General features: G+C 27.6%; 1 protein-coding gene across 1 annotated transcript; it reads right to left on the bottom strand.

Annotated features, from left to right (window-relative positions):
• Positions 1 to 1,575: 1,575 nt before the first annotated feature.
• On the bottom strand, positions 1,576 to 19,866 carry LOC107444236 (putative phosphatidate phosphatase). The gene is made up of 6 exons (XM_043044417.3): positions 19,421 to 19,866; positions 17,195 to 17,346; positions 15,196 to 15,509; positions 12,104 to 12,161; positions 7,471 to 7,647; positions 1,576 to 2,402 (listed from the first exon to the last, which is right to left on the bottom strand). Exons 1-6 carry the CDS (start codon positions 19,479 to 19,481, stop codon positions 2,268 to 2,270), a joined length of 897 nt encoding a protein of 298 aa, XP_042900351.1. The 5' UTR covers positions 19,482 to 19,866; the 3' UTR covers positions 1,576 to 2,267.
• Between the last annotated feature and the right edge of the window lie 3,074 nt (positions 19,867 to 22,940).

A 22,940-nucleotide genomic window follows, 5' to 3' on the forward strand; every position in this document is an offset into this window, starting at 1 on the left:
TGTTTTTCGAATCTCTTTAGACAAGAGAGCAAGCACTTTAAAATTAAGTTTTTACTTTTATACTATTAATATTTTAATATTTAAAGAATTACAATTTTTTTAAAAAGATATTAACAATGCGGTCAACATTTTTTTTTCTCACTTCTCTCTCAAAATTATTATAATCATTGAATAAATTAAAAATAAGATTATAAATGCTTTTTCCTAAATTTGGAGTCTTTTCCTCTTCATATTGAATCAATTTTGCATCACTCTCATTATCAACATAGAGGATGTTGGTTACAGATGGACAAAACTCATTCAAACAGTTATAAAATTAGCACATAAAATGTGCTCTTTTAGATGACTAAAGAGGCTTTGTCAACAATCTTAAATGACCTTGACAAATATAGTCATCTCTTAAATAATTTTAAGGTGAACAGGCAGGCATGATAAACGTATTACTTAAAATTATTAAATGTTTTGCATCTTCCAATGTTATTCATCAACAATTATACTTATCACAGGATTTAAAAGTTACTTATAGTAAATGAAGTATAAAGAAAATTAATAAAATATATCAGTAGAATATTTATCTTGATGAATTCAACCATAATATAGTTTGGCAATTTAAAAGAAAAACAAAAATAAGAACAGAAAAAGGTTCATTTGCAGCTAATTTTCTCTTAGAATTAAAAACAGTTATGGTTAGCTAAATTTCTAAATCTAGCAACAATAATACAAATAAAATAGTTACCCTTTTGATTCATAAAATGCATCAAATTAATTATCACAGATAAACCTTGGAACATTAAAAAAAAAAGTTTTTTTATGGGAAAAAAAAGAAAGTCTAATGTAAAGGCAAATATTACAGGATAGCATACTTTAAAAAACTTTTATGCTTTTCTTTCTCCAATAAATTTTGCTATTCTGGAGTGATGTTAATCACCTGCATATGATTATTACATAAAGAGTTAGGAATTCATTATGATAGTAAATCATATCAAGATGCTTTATTTTTTACAAACCTAAGTATCTTTTAAACTTCTTATTGACTAAATCTACTCAAATATATTAAATAAATAAGAAAAATTCTTTTAATTTAATTTGACAGGAATTAAAAGTGAATACTAAACCTATTTTAATACATTATCCAGATTAAAATAATATATAATTCATTTAAAATTTTACATTAATAATAAAAGTATTGGTTTTAAAGTCATGGAAGAAAGGTGGAAACGCAGATGTAAAATATTAGTTTTTTTTAAAAAACTAATTTTCATATTTTGAAATGCTTGGCTATTTGATATTATTGTAATGATAAAAGAAAAGAAGGAAAAAAAAAAAGAGAGAAAAAAGACAGGCAACTTTAAAAACATTCATTTTTCACAAAACTTTTAAATATTATTCTAGAATTAGTAATTAAAGTAAGAGAGCTATGATTTTATCATAGATTACATCAGTTTGAAAGTACATGAATTTAAGTTTATTAACAGGTTTTTAAACAAAAATAAAAAAAAATTTCTCAATCATAAATGATTCGAAGCAGATAAAAGTATATAAATCAGACATATTCAGCATACAAACAAATTAAAGTTTATTTTTGGTTATTTTGGGTACATTTCCTCGTAAAAAATACACTGAAAGCTTTATTTCTAAGTAGTTAAAAAAAACCCATTTAAGTAACATAAATAACCTCTTCACAGCTGTAAGAGTATAAATATTTGTCTAAAAATAATTATTGCATAAAAATTGTATGCAATTTTTTTTCACAAAACAGTGTGATTCAATTCCCTTGTACTCAGAATATTGAATTAATTTACACCAGTAAGGATGTAATTTGCATTTGAAGAAGAAAAAAAAAACTCTAAAATCTAATTTATCATATTTTTCACAATTTTGCATTGCGCACTATTCTTTTTATATGCATAAAAACTCAATATAATATAACTATACTTTTAATGAAATAATGTATTCCACTAAATGAAATAATATGCATCCGCTATTCAAAAGTTTGAATGCAAATAAATATTTTTCCATAAAAATAAAAACCTACAAAATGTTTTTAAAACCTTATTTTTTGAATAAATTTGCATTGCTGATTAAAATTTGATGTTTTTAAATCAAAATAATTTTATTATACTTTTGTTTAGTATTGCTAGAAAAACTTCATGAATGGTAAAATAAACAATTTTAACATAATTGCAACAGGGAAAGGAGGCTTGCATGAAAACAATAAATTAATACAGCATTGCAAGCCTCCCTTCTTACAAACATAAATATACAAGTTACCGCACTCCCTCATCAGGACCTTTATTCATTGTATTATAATTTGAAACAGGACTTTCTATTGCTATATCTTGTAACACAAAATTTTCATTTTCTTGTTTCCTTTTATTGAAGAAGTCTGAAACACAAAATACCTAAAGAAGAACAAAAGAATTAATGATTGTTCATAAGCAAGTTGATAACCAGTGACATTTTCAGCAAAAAAAAAATCAAATAATATAGAAGGAAAAAGATTCGTAAGACGTGTGCTACAGCACTCTGAGCTGAGTTTGAGCACTTAAGTTTATATGATCTTCCTTTTTGTTTTTTTTCGTTAAATCTTTACATTTTTAGTATGCTTGTGAAAGCATGACTCACAAAATTCTGGGAGGTCTATTTTAAAATAGCCGGAAAATAATTTAAATAACCAAAAATCATTTAGAAGGTTTTAACAGTATAATTATAGATTGTTATTATATCACATGAAGAGCTTTAGTGAATTTGAGTAAATGAGCTGATTGCGATCAAAATGTGAGATAATTTAGTTACATCTAGAGGTATTTCTGAAATTAAATACAAGTATTTTTGTTAGTTTTAATACAAAAATAAAAATAATTTTCAATTTTTCATTAAAATAATGCAGTTTCATGCAAAAATGACATATTTTAATTAATTAAAAATGTTTATTAGACAGTTTTCCTTGTGTGATTAACTACGCATTCACAATTAGTTAGATGATTCTCACTTTTTTTTTTTATTATTTTAAACTTCTTAACTTGGAATCTAGATGTCGAGAAAACACCTGTTAGAAGAACAAAGTCATATTCACCTTCAAGAAGAATTCAAGTGAAACTAATCAGCAAAATGGAGGTAAGAACCACAAAAACCTCTTGTGGTTAGCCCGATATGTTTTTACCAAAGTATGATTTGCATCAGCACAACAATCTCTGCTAATGGGGAGAAAAATAAAGCTTGGCTGTCTATCTCTGTGTTTCATCCTTATGTAGACTTAATTTGTCTACAGTGAGTTATGCCAATTTTTTATGAAAATGTTGCCATTAGTTTTGTTTATCATGTAAGCATACTTATTTCAAATCTAACACTGATAAATTTTAAGCATGCACACACATCTTAAAGTTTGGTAATGAGCCCTTCTAGTTTACCATTTAAAGATAAAAATCCAAAACATAGAAAACTTTTTGGCAGTTAATATTAGTTAATTGGTGCTGTTTTAATATGCACTATATATAAATATAGTAATATACCAGGGTTGCCCGTCGAAACTGCAAAGAAATTTCTCTGTGTTTTACCTGCATATTAGGAGTAACACACAATTACAGTGTTCATTTGCTGTTCTTAAAATAATAATATTCTCTTAGTTCTAAACACTGGAATAAATAAGGGGCAGAAATTCAGAATTTAACACTATTTAAAATAAAAATATTAGGGCAACAGAATATTTATTGTACATATTTGCATACCAAAAAAATTTATGTATTATCATACCTAGAATATAGCAAGGCCTGAAAATAAGTTCACACTATTGAAATAAAAATATTATTGCACTATTACATATACACATATTATTACATAATATATATTATCATACTAAGAATATAGCAAGTCCTGTAAATAAGTTAAGAGAATGATGGAAATATTTATAACTCACCTCTAGACTACTAACAAAATTAAAAAGTCTTGCAAAAAAAGAAAAAATGAGTAACAATTATGCTATTATAACAAAAATTCAATTAAAAAAATTAGTTTCAAAACAAAACTAAAATTTTTTCTTTATTTAATATTTGACTATATTATAAATATATTATTTGATTATCTTATATTAATATATTTGAGAATTAATTTCAGCAACTTCTACAAATTTTTCAGGCAATACCTTCATTTTTGTCTGCAGTAACTGTATAATTTGAATTCCTTTTCCCGTTAGCAGGACTCTTTTCCCAGCATACTTTTTTATTCTAAAGCTCCGTGATGACTCACACGTGCTAATTTTACAAATATACGAATTTTTTGATATAGGAATCTTCAAAACTCCCCCATAAAATGTTATAGCAGCGCACACAGTTCTGAGACCAATCAGGGAACCTTGTTTGAGATTTTTAACATGCATGTCGTTATTAATACTGAACTCACTTCTTACAGCAGCATTGCCATGTAATAATATAAGCAGGGATAGAACAGCAGCATAATCATTTTGGAGCAAATAAAGTTTGATTTTTAAAGCATAGTGCTTCTAAAATTCAATTTTTGAGCACATAAATTAACATTTCATATCATACTAGCTGAATACCCGTTCTTAGTTAGGGAGCGAAAAAAAAATATTAATTGGTTATTTAAGAGATTATGTTCAAATTTGAAATTTATATACCAACACAATTAATAATCCATTAGAAATATTCAAGATAAATAAAAAACTAACAGCCATAGAAAAAAATGAAGTTGAAAAAATGAAAGCGAACAAAAAAATCCCCTTAATTCATAAAATAAAAATTGAATGATAAAAATAATATTTTCAGGTAAAAAAAAAAAAAACAAAAAAAAAAGGTTCTACAAAACGTTAAAGAAACCTAATCTATCTGAAACGCCTTTAAAAATTCCGTGTTATCAGGAAAACGCTCATAAAAAGTAAAACATTGTATATGAAAATGAAACAAAAAATAAAAATCCATCTTAATCCTTGAAAGAAAATTTTTAACTGAACATCTCAGCTTCTCAGTCCAATTTCTGTATTTTCAAGAGAAAGTGAAGAAAGAAGAATTAAGTCTAATAGAAACAAACCCTCTATACTGTGTCATAATAATGTTGATAATAACAAAAGTTTTTTTTTGAAAATAAAAATCTAGATAGAAGGCAAGAAAAAAATCATCCTTAATTTTTAAAAGAAAAATTTAATGTTAAAAACCTCAATTTTTCTTCACATGGTCATATTTTTTTTTTATTTGAAAAAAAAAAAAAAAAAAAAAAAAAAAAAACTAAAAGAATAATGTTCATTAGAAATGTTCTTTAAAAAATGCTATATCATAATAAAGCACTGATGAAAAAATTAATAAAAAAATCAAAAGACAAATAGAAAATAAATTGTTCTTAGTTCTTAAAATATTACTTTAACATTGAAAATCACAGTAATCATGTGAAAGGTTCTTACCGTGCAGGAAAAAAAAGTGACAATAAAAGAATAAAGCCTATCAGAAATCCTCTGATAAAATAAAACACTATAATAAAAACAGCAAAAACAAAACAAAACAAACAGCGACTCAATCTTTATAATAAAACATATTGAAATATTTGATTAAATTGGCATTTGGCCAACTGAATAGTCGGCAAAAAGGCTGAATAGTGGCAGAATATTCGAAATATCTCTACCTATTACCAAAATTAATTAAACACCATTCAAATAAAAACGGTAGGGCGGTTTTTTTAATATTTCTTTTAAAATAAGTCATACCTTTTCTCCATTAATTTTGCTTTTTAGAATATATAGCTAATTAGTACATATATATAGACTTTGTGCGTAGGTTGTCTGGCTACCAAACGGCTACTACAGTCGAACCCCACTATAGTGAACCGTCTGCGGACTCAGTAATGTGTCCACTATAACCGATGGTTCACTATATCCAAATTTTTTGAAGAATATTTTTTGCATAAGACAGTTGAATGATTGAAAATTGGCTTTGCAATTTTGCATAAGTTATTTAAAAAATTATTAATTAATTAACAGATAATAAAGCAAAAATTGATGGAAAAAGTAATTACGTCGCTAAATATTAGTTTTATTTTCACTTTTTATGAAAAAACTTTGGGATTTTTGATTGAACACAATTTGATTTTAAATTGAGTTCATCAATTTTCTTATCTACAATGTGCAAAGAATGCAAGATTTTTACATTTTGAACAAGATTTCGAACCATCTTAACAAAGCATCTCCTACGTTTTCTCTTTGAGCTCCACGCAGTTTTTTCGATGAAACCATGTTTTTGTCGTATGCCGCAAGAATTGCACTTCGATTTTTCCAAATGTTTGAAACTGTAGATTTTGACAAGGAAAATTCCTTACATAGTGTCGATTGATTGGTTCCATCATCAATACGCTTTACAATTTTAATTTTGTCGTCTATCGAAAACGCTTTTCTCTTTAGAGAATTTGCCATTTTCACTGCTTTTGAAATAAAAATCTTGTCTCAAATAGATAATGTAAGAATATGAAGAGAGCAGCAGTAGAATGAGTTAAATTGTTCCCCTTTTTGATTGTCAAGGGGTGATTTGTAAAGAATATGGTTTGAACAGATAAGAAAATTCCAAAAATTCAGCAGGTGGCCAAGTTAACTAGTTGTAGAGCAAGCTTGGGGAAAAGAGAGAAAGCGAGGCTTGTCAGGGAGGGGGGAGTATAAGATAAATGATCTGTTTGACATTTATTACAGTATAGTTAAAAGTGATAAGCATAAAGGAGAGTAATATGACACATTTTATAGGAATGCATTCATTTTCAGTCCCAACACCTACAAGTTTAAAGATGGAGGACTGAAAAAAATATTTAAAGAAATGAAATTTGAGTCCACTATAACCGAGTTTCCAAGTTCTAAGCTGTTCACTATAAGCGTTAAAAATAACATTATTTAAATAGGAATATGGACGGGACCGCTAAAAAAGTTCACTATATCCCAGGTTCACTATAGCGGGGTTCAACTGTATTACCATTTAATTCATCATCATTGGTTACAATAATGTTAGGCGATTTTTTACGATCTCCTAAAGGAATTAGTGCAATTTCTCCAATAATTTCGCTTTTTAGAACGTTTCTGCTGCTTCAAGTAATAACTAAAATCAAAATTAATTAAGCATCACTGGATTCAATAATAGTACAGTAATTTTTACGGTTTTCCTGAGTACCTTTTAAAATTAATATTTTTTTTTTCATTTTGAATGCCGTTGATTCTAGCAATTTAATTTTATAGAAACACATTTCAAAAGCATAACTGTATACAATGATTCCAGATAAATTATTGTACTATAGTGTGACATAGTCATCAATATAAACGAATGTTATATATTTAAATAAAGTTATATTAAGAACTTTCCCGGAAAAAACTCAATTTTTTAAAAATGTCACTAAGGTAGTTCTTTTAGCTAAGCTCTTCAAATAAGAAATCTTAAATATCTAATTACGTTAAAAAATTATAATGAGAATAAATAAAATTAATATTCTTACATTGATTGAGGCAACGAGGGTTCCTAGAAGAAAACCAATTAAAACATCACTCCAATGGTGCTTGTAGTCTGAAATTCTTGATAAAGCAGTGTACCAAGTCATCATAATTAAAATAAATTGTATAAAAGGCTTCAAAAGTTTGTTTCCTTTGACACACATGCAGCTTTGAAGATAAAGCTTAAAGAAAAGAAAACATCAAAACAAATAGATCATAACTTTTGTTTGTTTAATAATAATAACAGCTAAACATAAATAAAAACAGGCTATTATTTGGAAAAGCATTTTAACACAAAAAGTTAAAAACAAATATTGCTAACATTCCCTGTGGCAGAATTTTTTCTGACTTTCTGCGACAAACCTAATTAGAACCAATATCTTTCTGCATGATATTTTTATCGTTATAAATGTATGTGTAATGAATTTATAATAACATCTAATTAATTAGATTCGATTAATATTGTACTGACTTATTGAAAGATTTTTTTTTTTTAAAAAAGGTAAATAAAACTTTTTTCGTGATCAGATTAAGTTCAGAACGAAAAAAATACACAGTGCTTGTGATTTCGCACTGTATTGTGTAAATATATAGCACTGATTCCACACGAAGTATGCAGAAGCAGTTTCCGACTCAATATGCTCAAGTCTATTCAACATCTCGAAACGAAATAGTCTTTATCAGTACTGAAACATCGGTATTAGAGCCATATTCATTGGATGCGATTTTTTCCGCATGCGTATGGAAACCTGTTTGAAAGTGACCAGTAAATATTTTTCACCAATCTGGTTTTCATTTGCATGCTAAAAAATCGTAGATAGTGAGATATCTTTCAGGCTTTATTTCATTTATGGTTAGATTGCGTTTTTTTTTTTTTTTTTTTTTTTTTATCGACGATTTAATTCAAAGCATATAGACATTTTTAGATGTTGTCGACTTCCATCTTATTTCTTTTTCGGAATGCCGCCTTGATAAATCAGTTTTCAAATTTGTTTTAACTATTGTGGCTTCACAATTGCAACAAATAACCTTTTCGCTAGACATGATTTTTTTAAAAAAAGAATCTTTTTACGTATGAAATTTTAAACATAAGTGCAAAAAATATAAAATGCTCTGTTCTCATAAAAAAAAACACAAAGCAAATTACTGCGCCAGCGATAGAGGCCGAAGTTGGCAAATTTCCAAAAATAGCTTAATAAAGGGGAAAAAAATTCTCCCCTTTTTATCCAGTAACTGTTTGAGTTGGAGATTAACGGAGAATTACGAGCGCTTTCTCCTTCTGCGGTAAGCTAGAAAAAAAAATATTTAAAACAATTCTGTAAGAAAAGAATTTTGCAGAACCATTATTGCTTCTGCAGAAATTTTTTGTTTCTGAAGAAAATGTTTTTTTTTTGTTGGTAAAACAGCTTCTGTTTCTGCAGAATTTATTTTGAGAACTTTTGTTTGTGGCAAACCAAAAATTTTTATTTCCCAAATAAAAAAAAAAATCTTTCTGCAAGAACTCAGTCGCTTTCTGCGACAATGTCGCTGTGTTTCAGCCACGGGGCTAACATTTGACATGAGCATTAATATTTTATAAAGGATGTTTAACTATTTTGCTTTATTAATTCAGTTCTGTAAAAAAAAAAAAAAAATCCTAGAAGAGCATTGCAATTTTTCATGGAAATGCTAAATCGGAAATTTCTTACTACATTAGACACAAAATGAATAAGCATAAAAGATTGAAAATTATGGACTGTTCTAATATATATTATTATTGCAATTACAAATAGAGTTTCTGAATTTCAACAATTATACATGTTGGTAAATTCCTTCAGCTTTTTTTTCCCATTTAACACACATATATATATATATATATATACCACACAGTGAAACCTCCTGTTATGGACACCCCTCCAAAACAGACGCTTCTCAATACGGACATATTTCTGAATCCCAGTGAATCTTCCATGATTCAACCATTATGTACATTCTTCGCAAGGCGGACACTGCCATAACTGGACACAGACAGTCATTTTTCTCCTGAAAAGTTTTTTTTTTTGGTGCCTTTTGGTTATCCATAACTAAATATTTTTAAGCTATTTCACTACTAAAGAATCACTCTCTCTCCTGTCACCTAGCCCTATTTTTGCAAAGAAAGGAGAGAAAATGATACTGCTCTTATGAAATAAGGAATCTTTTGATCATTTCATCTGGACGACACAGGTAATGAGAGCCCTCAATTTGAAATGACGTCTTAAATGCTTCTTCCCCAGTGAAAATTTTTGTCATTTTATTGTCAATTTGAAGACTGTATTTAACACAGCTGTGGTACAAAAAGAACAGAAATATAATCTTACAGGTATGGATTGCTTTTTCCCCCTTCTGTTTATTATGAGAGGTTTACTTTCAAGGAGGTATTACTAATGTTTTCTATCAAGTGATAGGTAGGTGTTAGGGGGTGTAAAACTAATAATTGAAACCGAATGAGGACTAAAAGCTCCTATTCGGTATCATAAGACTAACTTGAATATCTGTCTAACTAATAGGAAAATTATATTCATTTATCTGTAGCTACATCAAAAAATATGTATTTATATCAAACTTTTTAATCTATTCTATTTTGTATAGATAAAAAACATTTTTTAAGTTTAAATAAATATCCTTGTAGATTTTATTTAATTATTTCTATGTCCTTGAAAATATTCTAAAATATTTACGGTGTTAAACTTCATTATTCAGGTTTTCTTCCTGTAAAATGACAACTCTCATAAACGAAATTTTTTTTCGGTCCTAAGAATGTCCACTTTACCGAGGTTTCACTGTATATATATAAATAAAAAATAAATTATTAAGATGAAAAGAAAAGAGAATTTTAAAAATGTTAATATAATTAAGTATTATTAACTCTACATTAGTTGCACCCTTATAACTTTGGAAAGGTTGGTAGTATTTTGATTCTGTAATGTGTTTTGGTAATATTCTAAAGAAATCTCTTAAAATAAGTATTACCTACTTATTTTAAGACAGTTACAACAGTTAATTGTAATTATCACAGAATATGCTTATCCAAGCCAAAAAAGCACTAATTCTGAAGAAAGATATCAATTTTATTACTGCATTTGATTCATTCAAAAATAATCCTTTAAACCAAAATTCCAAAAATTAAGGGGTCGAAAAAGACAACTGAACATGTGGCAAAAAATATGCCAATTTTTGGTGTCGGTGGAAACAGATTTATATAAAGTATCGTTCTCTAATTGTTCAGCCTTTAAGTATTTCTCTTCAGTGAAGTAAAGGTGGCCTCAATTTTTAAACATAAATAAAAAGCGGTAGCAAGTTGTTCATTGCATAAACTTATCAACCTAGATGGGTAAGTAAATTTGAGTACAGATCAACGACATAGTTCAATTTTTGTGGGGGACGAAATTATAATACACAGTCGCACTAGTTTTCATAGCATAACAAATTTCTTAAATCTGAGGAACAACTGCAAAAAGGTTAATCTCTTTCTTGTTTTTACTCTTTGAGAGTTTAAAATGACGATGGAAATTTTCTTTGTTTGAAATATTGAGGAGGATTTTAAGAGATTTTTAATTATTGGGGGATAAATATTCAGCATTCTTTCTCCAAATTGCCCATGCACCAGAATAATAAAATAAATAGAAAATGGTAGGAGATTTTCTTTCCTGAAATAAAAACTAGGAAAAGTGGTATTTTCTTTTCTCTTTTTCTGGATATAAATTCAATAAGTGAAGTTGTCTTGCCTTATCAAATGTATTATTAATGGAATTTACATGCTTTTTTTCTTTTCCTTTAACTCGTATGCATTAAAAAAGAAACTTGTAAATGTAAAAATGCCTAGAAAGCAATATGCCTTTAAATATCAAAATTACACTTAGCATGGTTCTTTTTGTGTTCAACAAGGAATAGATACGATTTAGTTTTTTTATCACCCCCCCCCCCAAAAAAAATGGCAGCTCTATTATTTTATGAATAGCCTTTTATCTCATTAAAACAAAATGTGACTAACCACCACGATAGAAAAGTAATTTAAAGCCAATATTTGGATCTGTAATCATAAAATTATAAATTTTTAATAATTCCATGATGGCTGAGCAAATAAAGTTTTACTTAGTTTATTTCATGAATAGACATTCCTTCACAACAGTATTTTCCACATTATGAAAGTATATACTTTTTACATTCATTCTAAGTAAGAACATCTGAAAAAAGTTTTCTTTTTGGTTAACTTATGAAAGAATTAGAATAGCATTTAATGACACTCTTTGACAAAGTTGACTTATTTTAGCAGTCAACAAACACGATAGACAGGAGGTCAGATTACTAAGGTTTTGCTCCTATATTACATAAAATAGATATGGATTTTGAAGTTACCTTAGACATGAGGACAACTTAACAAAGATGGTTGACTTGACAAGCTTTATTGTACTAATTCTTTTGTTATCAGATTTTTGTTCATCCAAACCTTAACTTCAAATTTAAAAGATTGTATCCAAAGTAAAACAAAGATTGATATAGCTTTAGAGATTAATTCAATAATACATTTGTTTCCAGATTCTGTACAATTTTATAAATAGTTATTTGCATAATTTGAGAACACAAAAGTAGTTTTAATTAACCATAATGTCTACATACCACTGTAAATATCATTGTATAAGCAGAAAACGATGAATGCCCAGAAGGAAATGATAGTCTGAAAAAAAAAAGTATTAATTTTGCATGAAACTTATATGCTGTTTTTCAGATTTATTATTTATATTTGATATAGTAGGTTTCTATAAAAAATTAGAGACAGAGGTGATTGTATTTTGGGGCTACCCTGAATTCTGGGTTTTTTGTATTGTTCTTTAGGGTTAAAAAATTAGGAGCAGGGCATGTAATTTTTCAGGGAATATTGCAGAATTCCAAGTTTCTTAAGAAAATTGGTTCTTGGACTTTTGCCAATCAAAAACTTATATTCCAATGAAATTTTTATGGAATTCTACCATTCTCAAATTCAAATTTTGAAACTATCGCCACTTCTCGCTAACGAGATGTTTACATACACGCGAGACGGACAGAAAATAGCCAATTTCATATTTTTGGTTTGGTGGATTTTCGCTAATCTAAATATTTAGAACTGCGCCGGAATCCGCTAAAATCGTGATTCGTATTCACACGGTTTGAATATCAAACATCGACCTTCATATTTACCTAATTAAAAAGTTACGCACTGCGATTCATATTCACATGCCTTAAAAATCGTACATCACGACTTTATTCACATGATTTAAAAAAATCTTTTATCGTGATTTGTATCTATGCAGTTTTAAAATCAATTTTCCAATTTCTATTCATGCGTTTTCAAAATCCAGTAACACGATTCATATTCACGCAAATTTAAAAATGTAACAATTATTATTCTCGCGTTTGGAAAATCAAACACCGATTTCCATATTTTTACGTGATTTAAACGTTATGCATTGTGATTCGTATTCACGTGTTTTTCAAATTCAATATTGAGATTTGCATTAGCCAGATTTTAAAATCCAATATCGCAATTCATATTCACGCGATTTTAAAAATCACACATAGCGATACATGTAAGCACTAAGATTTTTACAAAATAAATTATATAGGCATGATATATTTTATTGGTAAGCAATTTAATTATAAATCTTATTTCAAAAATTTTTAAATACGAAACATTGTATGGTATACAAATTGATATCTTATTATTGATTTCTAGCATATAAAATTTTCAGGGTTTTTCACTTTGTGCCACAATCACCCTTGTAGAGAGTATTGCAAAAATTTTTGATTGGCACATGACAATATTTAAAATCTGCAGTTTACAAATTACTATTAAAACTCTTCCAATTTAACCGTACAAGACAAGCCTACTCCAAAGCTTTTATATAAGATAAGAGAATGGGAAAAACATTCAAACATCTTTTCATAAGCTGAATCAACAATAAACAAAGAAAAAAAAATCTGGCAATTTTTTAGTCTTAACCATTAAAATAGAAAAAAAAGTGACCTTTACTTAAATATATATATGTGTGTGTGGGTGTGTATTTAAGAATTGTGTGCTGAAAGGAATATTATGTTATTAATTAATGACATGTATAAGATTGGATACTTGGAATGTTAAGGAATAGGAATTTCGCCCTTTTGGCAAAATTTAGAACATTAACTTTCAGTTTTGGAATCATTCAAACCAATAATGCTGTATTAACTTAAAAATGGCTTGAATCTACAGAATTTGAAATAAGCTTTTTGAATGCAGCATAAATGATTAATATATAATTAAAAACTATGTGAATATTTAATAGATCTAGTTAAATCACATAAAAAGTTACATTTTATAAAAAATAGATGGAAGTGCTTGGGACTCAATCAGTATTCTGAGTTTCAGCACAATCAGAACAAAACTATGAATTTGTATAGAAGACTGAAAACTATTTTTACTTACACTTAAAAGCATAATATTTATTTAAAAAACCCATAATTCTGAGACAAACAAAATATATGTTCTTTACTTACTGTTAAATCACATAAATATTCTTTTGTTTAGTTAGTACAAAACAACAAAAAAACTAACTAGGTAAACTAATAATTCTGGAATATCCTAATAATTAGTTATCAGGGATCTGTCTAGGTTTTTCTGAGAGATACCCCCATTTTGTGAAAATTTAGGCATAATTTGCGAAAACTAAAAATTGTATTGAAAAATCAATACAAAAATATGGATTTATAGTTTCTTATGGAATATAAAAATAAAATTTTAAGGAAAAGTATTTTATGAAACTACTGTTTTTCCTAAAGTTGAATTATGAAGGCACCCCTAAACGGTAGTAAATTTGGCCTCAACAGACCCCTGCTTATAGATATATTAACCTTCCTTATAAAAGCTGATACATTTAAAATGAAAACAGGGGGCAGTAGGTAGTGAAAGTTGGAATATTTTAAGTGGTTATACAATAAAATATCAAAGTGAATAAATTTTTTATGGTATGTTGTTGTTCATTTACGTCGCACTAGAGCTGCACAATGGACTATTGGCAACGGTCTGGGAAACATCACTGAGGATGATCCGAAGAAATGCCATCACAATTTAGATCCTCTGCAGAGGGGATGGCACCCCTGTTTCGGTAGCGCGACGACCTGCATGTGAAGGCGAGCATTTTATGGTAGAACAGTTTAACGAGGACCAATACCGCACACCCTCTGTCTCTACACAGGCTGATCTAAGTGGTCACCCACCCGCACACTGACCGTAGCCAGTGATGCTTGACTTCGGTGATCTGCTGGGAGCCGTGTCTTAACGATCAGTCCACTACGGAACTTTTATGGTTTCAAAGGTTTAAACATTTACAGAATTCTATTGGATAAACATATAATTTTTGTATACATTTTGAAAGTTACTAAAATTGATTTCATACGAATAACTTTTTTAAAATGAAAGGTAGTAAAATTTTTAAAAACAAATTTGAAAAGCTTAATTCTTATGAAGTCATTGTTCTCAAGTCTAGGTAGCTTTTTGTGATTAAGCAATAATAAATCAAAATCTTAATAGGAATATAGTTCTCTTTTCATGAACAATAGGCTACATAATAAGAGTTACAAAAGAGAGTGCTAGCATTTAATGAAATGAAACCGAAGCTATGAAACAAAATCCGCCATAAAATAAATTTTTAAATTTAAATAATTTTACCTAACAATTGAAAAATAAATTAAAAATCTACCTAGCTTCTCTGACATAAAAAGGTTTCTCTGTATTCAAACATTCAAATTCAGTTTGATAGGCATGAGGATCAGCAACAAGAGAGCAATTAACAGACGGTTTGCAGATATCCAGGAAATGAGGACGCAGTCTACCAATACTATATTTTGCAATGTCTGTGGTAAGTTGTGACATGCAAGCACCATAAAGAAATATCCCCACTCTCTTGTAGATTCTCCAAATTACGTTTGGTACAGGACGTCCTCGAAAAATGTACACTTTTCCTCTGTCATCTCTAGTTGTTCTCGTCTCAGTCACAAATTCATTCAAGCTGATCTGAAATGTGTGAAAATACAAATTTATTAAGTTTTCATAAAAAATGATAATGAACTGCAAAGTGAATAAATAATCTACAGGAAACTTTTTATAAAAGCTTTTTAAATTTTTTTTTAAATCAAAACTTTTATTAAATATAAATTAAAAATACAATTGATAAAATTTTTTTTTAAATTTTAAATACATAATACATGCTGCTGAAAACATCACTTAACTCAGAGTTATCATTTAAGCAAATCATAAAAGAATAATCTTTTCATAACTAAAAATTGTTAAAACTTTTCAAAAATTATAAAATCTTTTTTTACATTTTGAAGACTGCGGGAAAAGCAATCCTATAACTATTTACAAGACTAGATTAATTTATATTACTTTTTCATTAAAAATATATTTTGTGACAATTTTTAATAATACATTTGATTAAAATGTTTTATAATAATTTCAAACAAAACTTTATTTGAGAATTAAAATGAAATATAATTCTTTAAAACATTAGGAAAAAATCTAGGAATAAATAAAAGTATGTTTAAAAAATGAATCTAAAATACTTTTTTAAAAATTAAATATTGAAAGGTACATTTAGAAATTGAGAAAAATTACAATTGTACATAATCATTCCTTGAAGTTGGTGTTTACAGGAAATGATTATAAATGAGAAATTTTCCATGACTTTAATTTTTTAAACATCAGAATTCAAACTCTGCAATGGCTTCACATTATGTACTGAATACATTTGCAGTATCTGTCATGTCCATCAATAGTTTTTTTATTTTATTTTTCATTATTGTCAATACACTAGTTATTAAAACTTCGTTAAATACAGAAAATTACTCTAAAAGAAAATTCTATAGGGATACAAAAATATTTATAGAGAAAAATTTCCTTTATAATTTTTATGTTGATGATAACCAAAAAAATACGAAAATAAATGGGGGAAAACTGGATCCTACCATTCGATTTTCCGGCCAATAAAAATGCACTGACAATAATGGAAAACTGTATAATGTATGTAACTGTATTATGTAGGTAAACTTTTTTATGTATTTTTTAAAAATATTTGAACATGTGGACATCAGAAATTTTTGTAAACAGTTTCAATAATTTAATTACAACTACTGAGATAACAATTTTTAATAAAAAAAAGTGCATTAACAAAATTAAAATTTTAAAATGAAAAAAAAAATGATAAAAATTATGCACTATTTACGTATGTTATGTTGAAAAGAGAAAGCACATAGTTCTAGTGTTCTGTCACTTTTTTTAAAAAATTACTACATAAGTACTTTTTTCGTTAACAACAAAACAAATATTTTAGCAGTAATAATAATAATAAGAAGAAATTTAGTATATTACCATTCAATTTTAAAATGTAATTATGCACCCAGTTTATGAATTGGGGTAGAGTCAATATCAATAAGCAATATTTATAATTAATTAAAATAATTTAATAACAGTTAAAAGCATAATATAAATTTCAATTTATCGAATTTCCAAGGTCGTCTAAGTGCACCATCTCGACCTTCCCTTGCAGACACTAATGATCATAAATAAACTCCCTCTAATCAAATTTTTCTTATCTCCCATCAAAATTGCATACATTAGTAAATAAATTAATATTGTATATTAAATAAAGTTTCTTTAAAATAAAAAAAACAATCATATAATAAAGAAAATACAATTCTTACCACTGTTATAGGAAGAAACACTCCGATAACATAAAGTGCATTACTTGTGATAGTTGACTCACTGAAAGGATATCTTATGCTATCATCATCACAAAAGAAACCTCTCTTGAAGGGTTTTCCATGCAAATGGAAAAGTAAAATTGGGATACCAACTAAAAGATTAACAATTAAATATTATATAAAAACATTTCTGTAAAAAATATATGTATGGAAAAATCAAAACTGAAGGTATGGTATTAGAAAATATGAAGAATCAAACAGTACATTAGATACGAAAATTCTATATAGGAAAATCAAAATTGAAGCTATTTGAAAAAAAAAAAACTTGTTCTTTAAATAGCAACTTTTGGAATAAAATAGCATATTAAATATTTCATTAATACTAGAAGCAACGCTGGGGTGGTTTTAATTGTTTTTTTGCCATTTCTAACGTTATTTTTGACAATACACGTGAGCCTTGAGGCTCACCTTTTCTAAATTATTTCTAAGTATACAATATCAAATATAAAATAAATAATTAATTATGGAAAAACCTAAAACAGCCAAAAGGGTTCATTTTGACCCCTTTAAGAAAACTTTTTTCTGCCAGTTTTTTATTTTGCAGAACTGGAAGCATTATGAAGATGAATTTTAGAACAGAAATTAGGATCGACATATTAAAAAAACGCAGTAGTAATCAGAATTAAACCCAAAAACACAGATAATTTTTGTGGATAATTATATTCTAACAGTTAATTAATTTTTCTTAAAAATGGAATCTGAATAAAAAGGCAGTGTTTTTAAGGGATGAAGGCTTTTTTACAAAAAGGGTGCATTTATAAGGATCAAACGACAGGCAGGGCAGGCTGCCTTTCTAAAAATACTTATGTACATTGCTACAGAAAACTTCTTTTTCTTCATTAAAATTTGTGATTGATTTGTTTTGTTAAAAACAATTCTTCCAAAATTTAGTTTGTATGTACCAGTGTGTAATTATTATTTAAAGAGTGAATTAATCTTTTATAAATGGAAAATGAATAAAAAGGCTATGTTTTTAAGTGATGGCAGCTTATTTTTACAAAACTGGAGTTTTTATTTTGATCATAGGGCAGGCAGTGCGAACAGCCTTTCAAAAACCGCTTAGAGAGAAAACTGACATTTTTAGCGATAATCACAAATTAAAAAATCTTGTACTTTGGAATAACATCAACTTTTCATAAGGGTCAAATTGACCCCAAATTAGTTCTTAGGTAAGTCTAAAATCCAGCTGTTCTAGGGTAAAACATACTTTAAACATTACTGAACATTTTGAAAGAAGAGGTGATGAAAAAAAAAAGAATTCTATCAAAATTTAAAAGTCTAACTTGGGTTTAAAATTTAAAAGTCTAACTTAGGATTCATTTTTCTATACATGGAAACAAATATATCCTAGAAAAATTGAAATATTTCTAACTGCTTAAGCAGCAAAAAAGAATGAAAATAAAATTAAAACTTAACTACTATTTTTCATACATAAATACAATAAATTGCTTCTTTTAAAAAATGTATTATCTTATTATTAATTTAAAAAATAAATTTTTTTGGTGAAGTAAATCAAAATTTAAAATTATCAAATATATGGTCTAATTCTATGCTCATAGAATGTGGATTGTTTTCTACATTAAATGAAATAAAATTAGAATGAGAAGATAAAAAGTATTATAATTAAAGACAATATAATTAAATTATGATGAGTAGGATAAATTATATTTGATATACTAGGGGATTAAATTATTAGAAGTCACATAAAAAGCTCCCTTAACTGAGGATAAGTAATCCTTTTCAGCTACCCTAAAAACTTATTTTAAACAGTTTATTAAGAAACAATTTATATGAATTCAACATAGTGAAGAACAAATTGATAAGAAAAAAGGTTGATGCGGAAATATAAAATTTAATATCTATTCAATAAGTTTTAAAATAATTTCATAAAAAATCGAGTTGCACATTCGAATTTATTCAATTTTACAAAAATATTGTAGAACTGAAAGAAAAATTAAGAATTTTAAGGAGAATCTTATTTTTGTTTCAAAAAGATTTAATACGGTTTATAACACGAAATATTATAAGTATTTCATTATTTCCCCCACCTTGCAGCAAAAAGAAAAGATAATGAAACATATGTTTATGGGTAAGCATAGACTTAAATAGGAAAAAATACATAAATAACACAATACCACTATTTTCTTTCTTAGCAAAATTACAAACCTAATAAAAGAAGAATTAAATCAAGCAGAATCTTGATAATAACTTTCGTGTCTTTCGACATTGGAGTAGGCAGAGTGATTGAAATAATAAAAACGAATCAGACATAAAAATCGCCCATATGCATAACTTTCACCGCAATATACAATCATAACTCATTTCCTATGCAGAATGAAAGGGGTAGTGTTTACTTATGTTATCAATATCAAACATGAGAGAAGAATATGCGCATGCCTGAAGTAACAGACGACCTTTTACGTTAAAAATTTTCATTCACAACTAGCGCCCTCTTTGCATGAATAAAAAATATGACCTATCATGGCGATAAATACAAATGCTAATTAATAGAGGAAATGAAGGGGGGGGGGAAAGCGTTCTATTGTCAATAATGTGACGAAACGTCATTCCATAAAAAGTAAACTGTTCAACACGTAACAATAACGAATTCTAAAGATTGTTGCCAGATAGGGCTGTAATTGGCTATCAGCGGTTGGGCGAATCGTGACTGCTACCACCTCCGCCATTCAAATTCTAACTACTTGAAGTAGAAAAAATTATTTCTCGTACTTTATTATCTTAAATTATTATACATCTTGGTATCGTACTTGAAATGTACAGGTTAAAAAAAAAGTATGAATTGCCTTGAATACTTTTATTTATTTTCATCTATGGATAGGATCTTCATGTTCCAGGACTCAATCAGACACAAAAACGTACACAATCTGAAAAAATCATACTCTTTTCTCGACGGATTTGGATTTCTGACTCTCAAATAACGGAAAATATGATCCCACCTTGTAGTTTAGCTTGGTCAGGAGAGCAGTGAAGTTTTTAAGCGAATTGAAAAATTTTTGCATACATTAAATTTTTTTTTTCAAAGATAATTCCAAACAAAATGTAAGTTTTAGTAAAAAATTATTATTTTTTTATAAATTTTTTATAATAATCGAAATTTTTTAAAATTGTAATGTATACAATTTTTGACTATTTTAAGAATGTAATTTTACATGGCAGAATACAAAAAGTTATCCAAATCAGTTTTATAGTTTTTGAGAATCGAGTTTTGAAAATAATTTTTTTTTTTTTTAAATTTGATTACTCAGGAGTTTTTTGAAGAAATTTTATTTTTTTGAAAATATTATTTTTTGGCAAGTCAAATTTCATTTTTTAAAGAGATAAAAAAAATTTTATACCTCAAAATTAAATTTTTTTTTTTCGAATTTTATTATTAAATAAATTAATAAAAAATAATAAATATTTACTAATAGTTACTTTTGGTGTAGAATTATCGCTAAATAAATGAATTTTTATAATTGTGGGCAAAAATTTTTTGTATTCGCTCAAAAAATTTTCGAGATTGTGATTTCTTAAATAGGGATCAGTTTCTTAGATGAGAGGGAGATAAGGCTTTTGTAAGTAACCAGTAGTTTGAATGTAGAATGTTTGGCTTTTCACAGCAATTACTTCTTACAAAGCGACACGTTCATTGCGCGTGGAGGAAGGAAAATTGATAGCTTTGGAAATCAAAGACTGAACCAAAGGCGTCAGCAGCGTGGTGCAAGAGCACCCCTGGCTTTTTTTTTTAAACAAATAGAGATACAGAAAAACAATTTTGATATAAATTCTTTTTATTAAAAATATTTTTATTCAAAAACAAATAATTAAGTAATTATAGGTACAGTCCGCAAAAAAAAAAAAAAAAAAAAAACGAATCACCCTGAATAACTTTCGTTCTAATGATCGGATTTTCACGAACTAAGTGTCAATCTTAATGGTTCTTGGGGGTGACCTCAAATATGCTAATTAATTAGTGCTAACTATTAATTAAGTTACGAAATCAGACACAAAAACGTACTTTCTCTGAATAAACATATATTTTTTTTACATATTTGGAATCTGGATGCTTGAATTAGGGGGGGGGGGTAGACAAAATTTCAAAAAAATTGGGTGGTAAATTGGGTAGCAATAAAGGTTTATATATTTGGCGATAGTCAAGAAAACCGCCAAAAAAAGTCGCCTGCGCAAATGAATATTTTAAGATAACCCATTGACTAATTCAAAAGAGGAATGCTTAATTTTACTAGGTTGCTAGGCAACCATACTATGACTGTAAAAAAATTGAAATAATGTTTTGTGATTGCTCAGAGAGGTTTAATTCATTGTTAATAGAAAATCTCCCGAAGTTTCTAGGCAATAGACAATTTTTAAGCTGATTTCTGTCTAAAAAGCAAAAAAAAATTATTTTAATGTCCTTTGAAAAGAAAATTTGAATCGATTTATAAATTATTTATGATTTTCTAAGTTGTTAGAATTCAAATACATGAACTTTTTATCTGATATTGTTTAGATTATGCTGTTTTTGCTAAATTTATTCGAGTATTTCATACTAAAATCAAATTGACATAACTTATTACAGCTATTTTCAAAATTTTAGGGATAATCATTTTTACAGCTTTAACCCCTTGGCGACGGGTGATTCATGAAAGCATTCGTACAAAATCAGAACCAGGATGTAAATAAATAAAAAACGGTAGCTTAAATGCAGGCGTTGCTAATTTCACGGAATTTCCTTGAATTCTTCCTTGAATTTAATTATTGTTAGTTTAATCATATATATAATCAATGCTAGTTCAAAGTATAACTAAATAATTTTATTTTGAACTAAGTAATGGTGAATTAAATAAATCAAACAATTATAACCCTGCCCACAAATAAACTGCTAAAGAATTACTTTGATTACCAGTTTTATCTTTTTACACTGGTAGATACTGTTTTATGCTGTCACGTATTTGTTACAGTCGGCGCGAAAGGGTTAATCGAGTCTTCTAGGCAAGAAAGTTTAAAGATGAAAAAAAGTGCTTGAAAAATAAAATGTAAATTGTATAGTAATTCTAATGCACATTCACAAGGTTTTCTGTAATTTACGATATTTCTTTTTTCTATAACTCAAGGAATTGGTGAATGTTTAGTGGCATTTTAAAGACATTGAAATATGTTATGTTTATGAATAAGATATTGAAATAATATGTTGCATATTGTATGATTCGTTGTTCATAAAATCGCTTCATTCTGCTAGATATTTAGGTTACATGGTTTTCTTTGGATCGATGATTAGCAAATTGCTTCCTCGTGTTTCGATGCATTCTGAAACTTACGTTCGCAAATTCACCATACAATGTCGCGCAGCATATTCTTCAATATTCTACATTTACCATATTCGACATTTACCACCAAATACTGATACTATGATTATTTATGTTTTCTTATATCTGATACTCTCCTTTTAAACAGAGCTAGTAAGATCCTTAAGATACTGAAAAACTTAAAAGATAAAATATTTAATTTCATTAACTCAAAATATCCGGTCTCAAAATTTAACTTTTAAGTTAAATATAACTTTTACAATATTGATGCTCTTACGTTTTTAAAGACCACATGAATCCTGTTAAAATATTAAAATGCATATGTTTACTTTAACGAGTGTAAAATCCTTATCAAAATAATGATCAAGACTCAAATGTAA

Source organism: Parasteatoda tepidariorum, chromosome 7 (genome assembly GCF_982258835.1).
Source record: "Parasteatoda tepidariorum strain Cologne lab strain chromosome 7, Ptep-v5.0, whole genome shotgun sequence".
Taxonomy (NCBI): domain Eukaryota; kingdom Metazoa; phylum Arthropoda; class Arachnida; order Araneae; family Theridiidae; genus Parasteatoda; species Parasteatoda tepidariorum.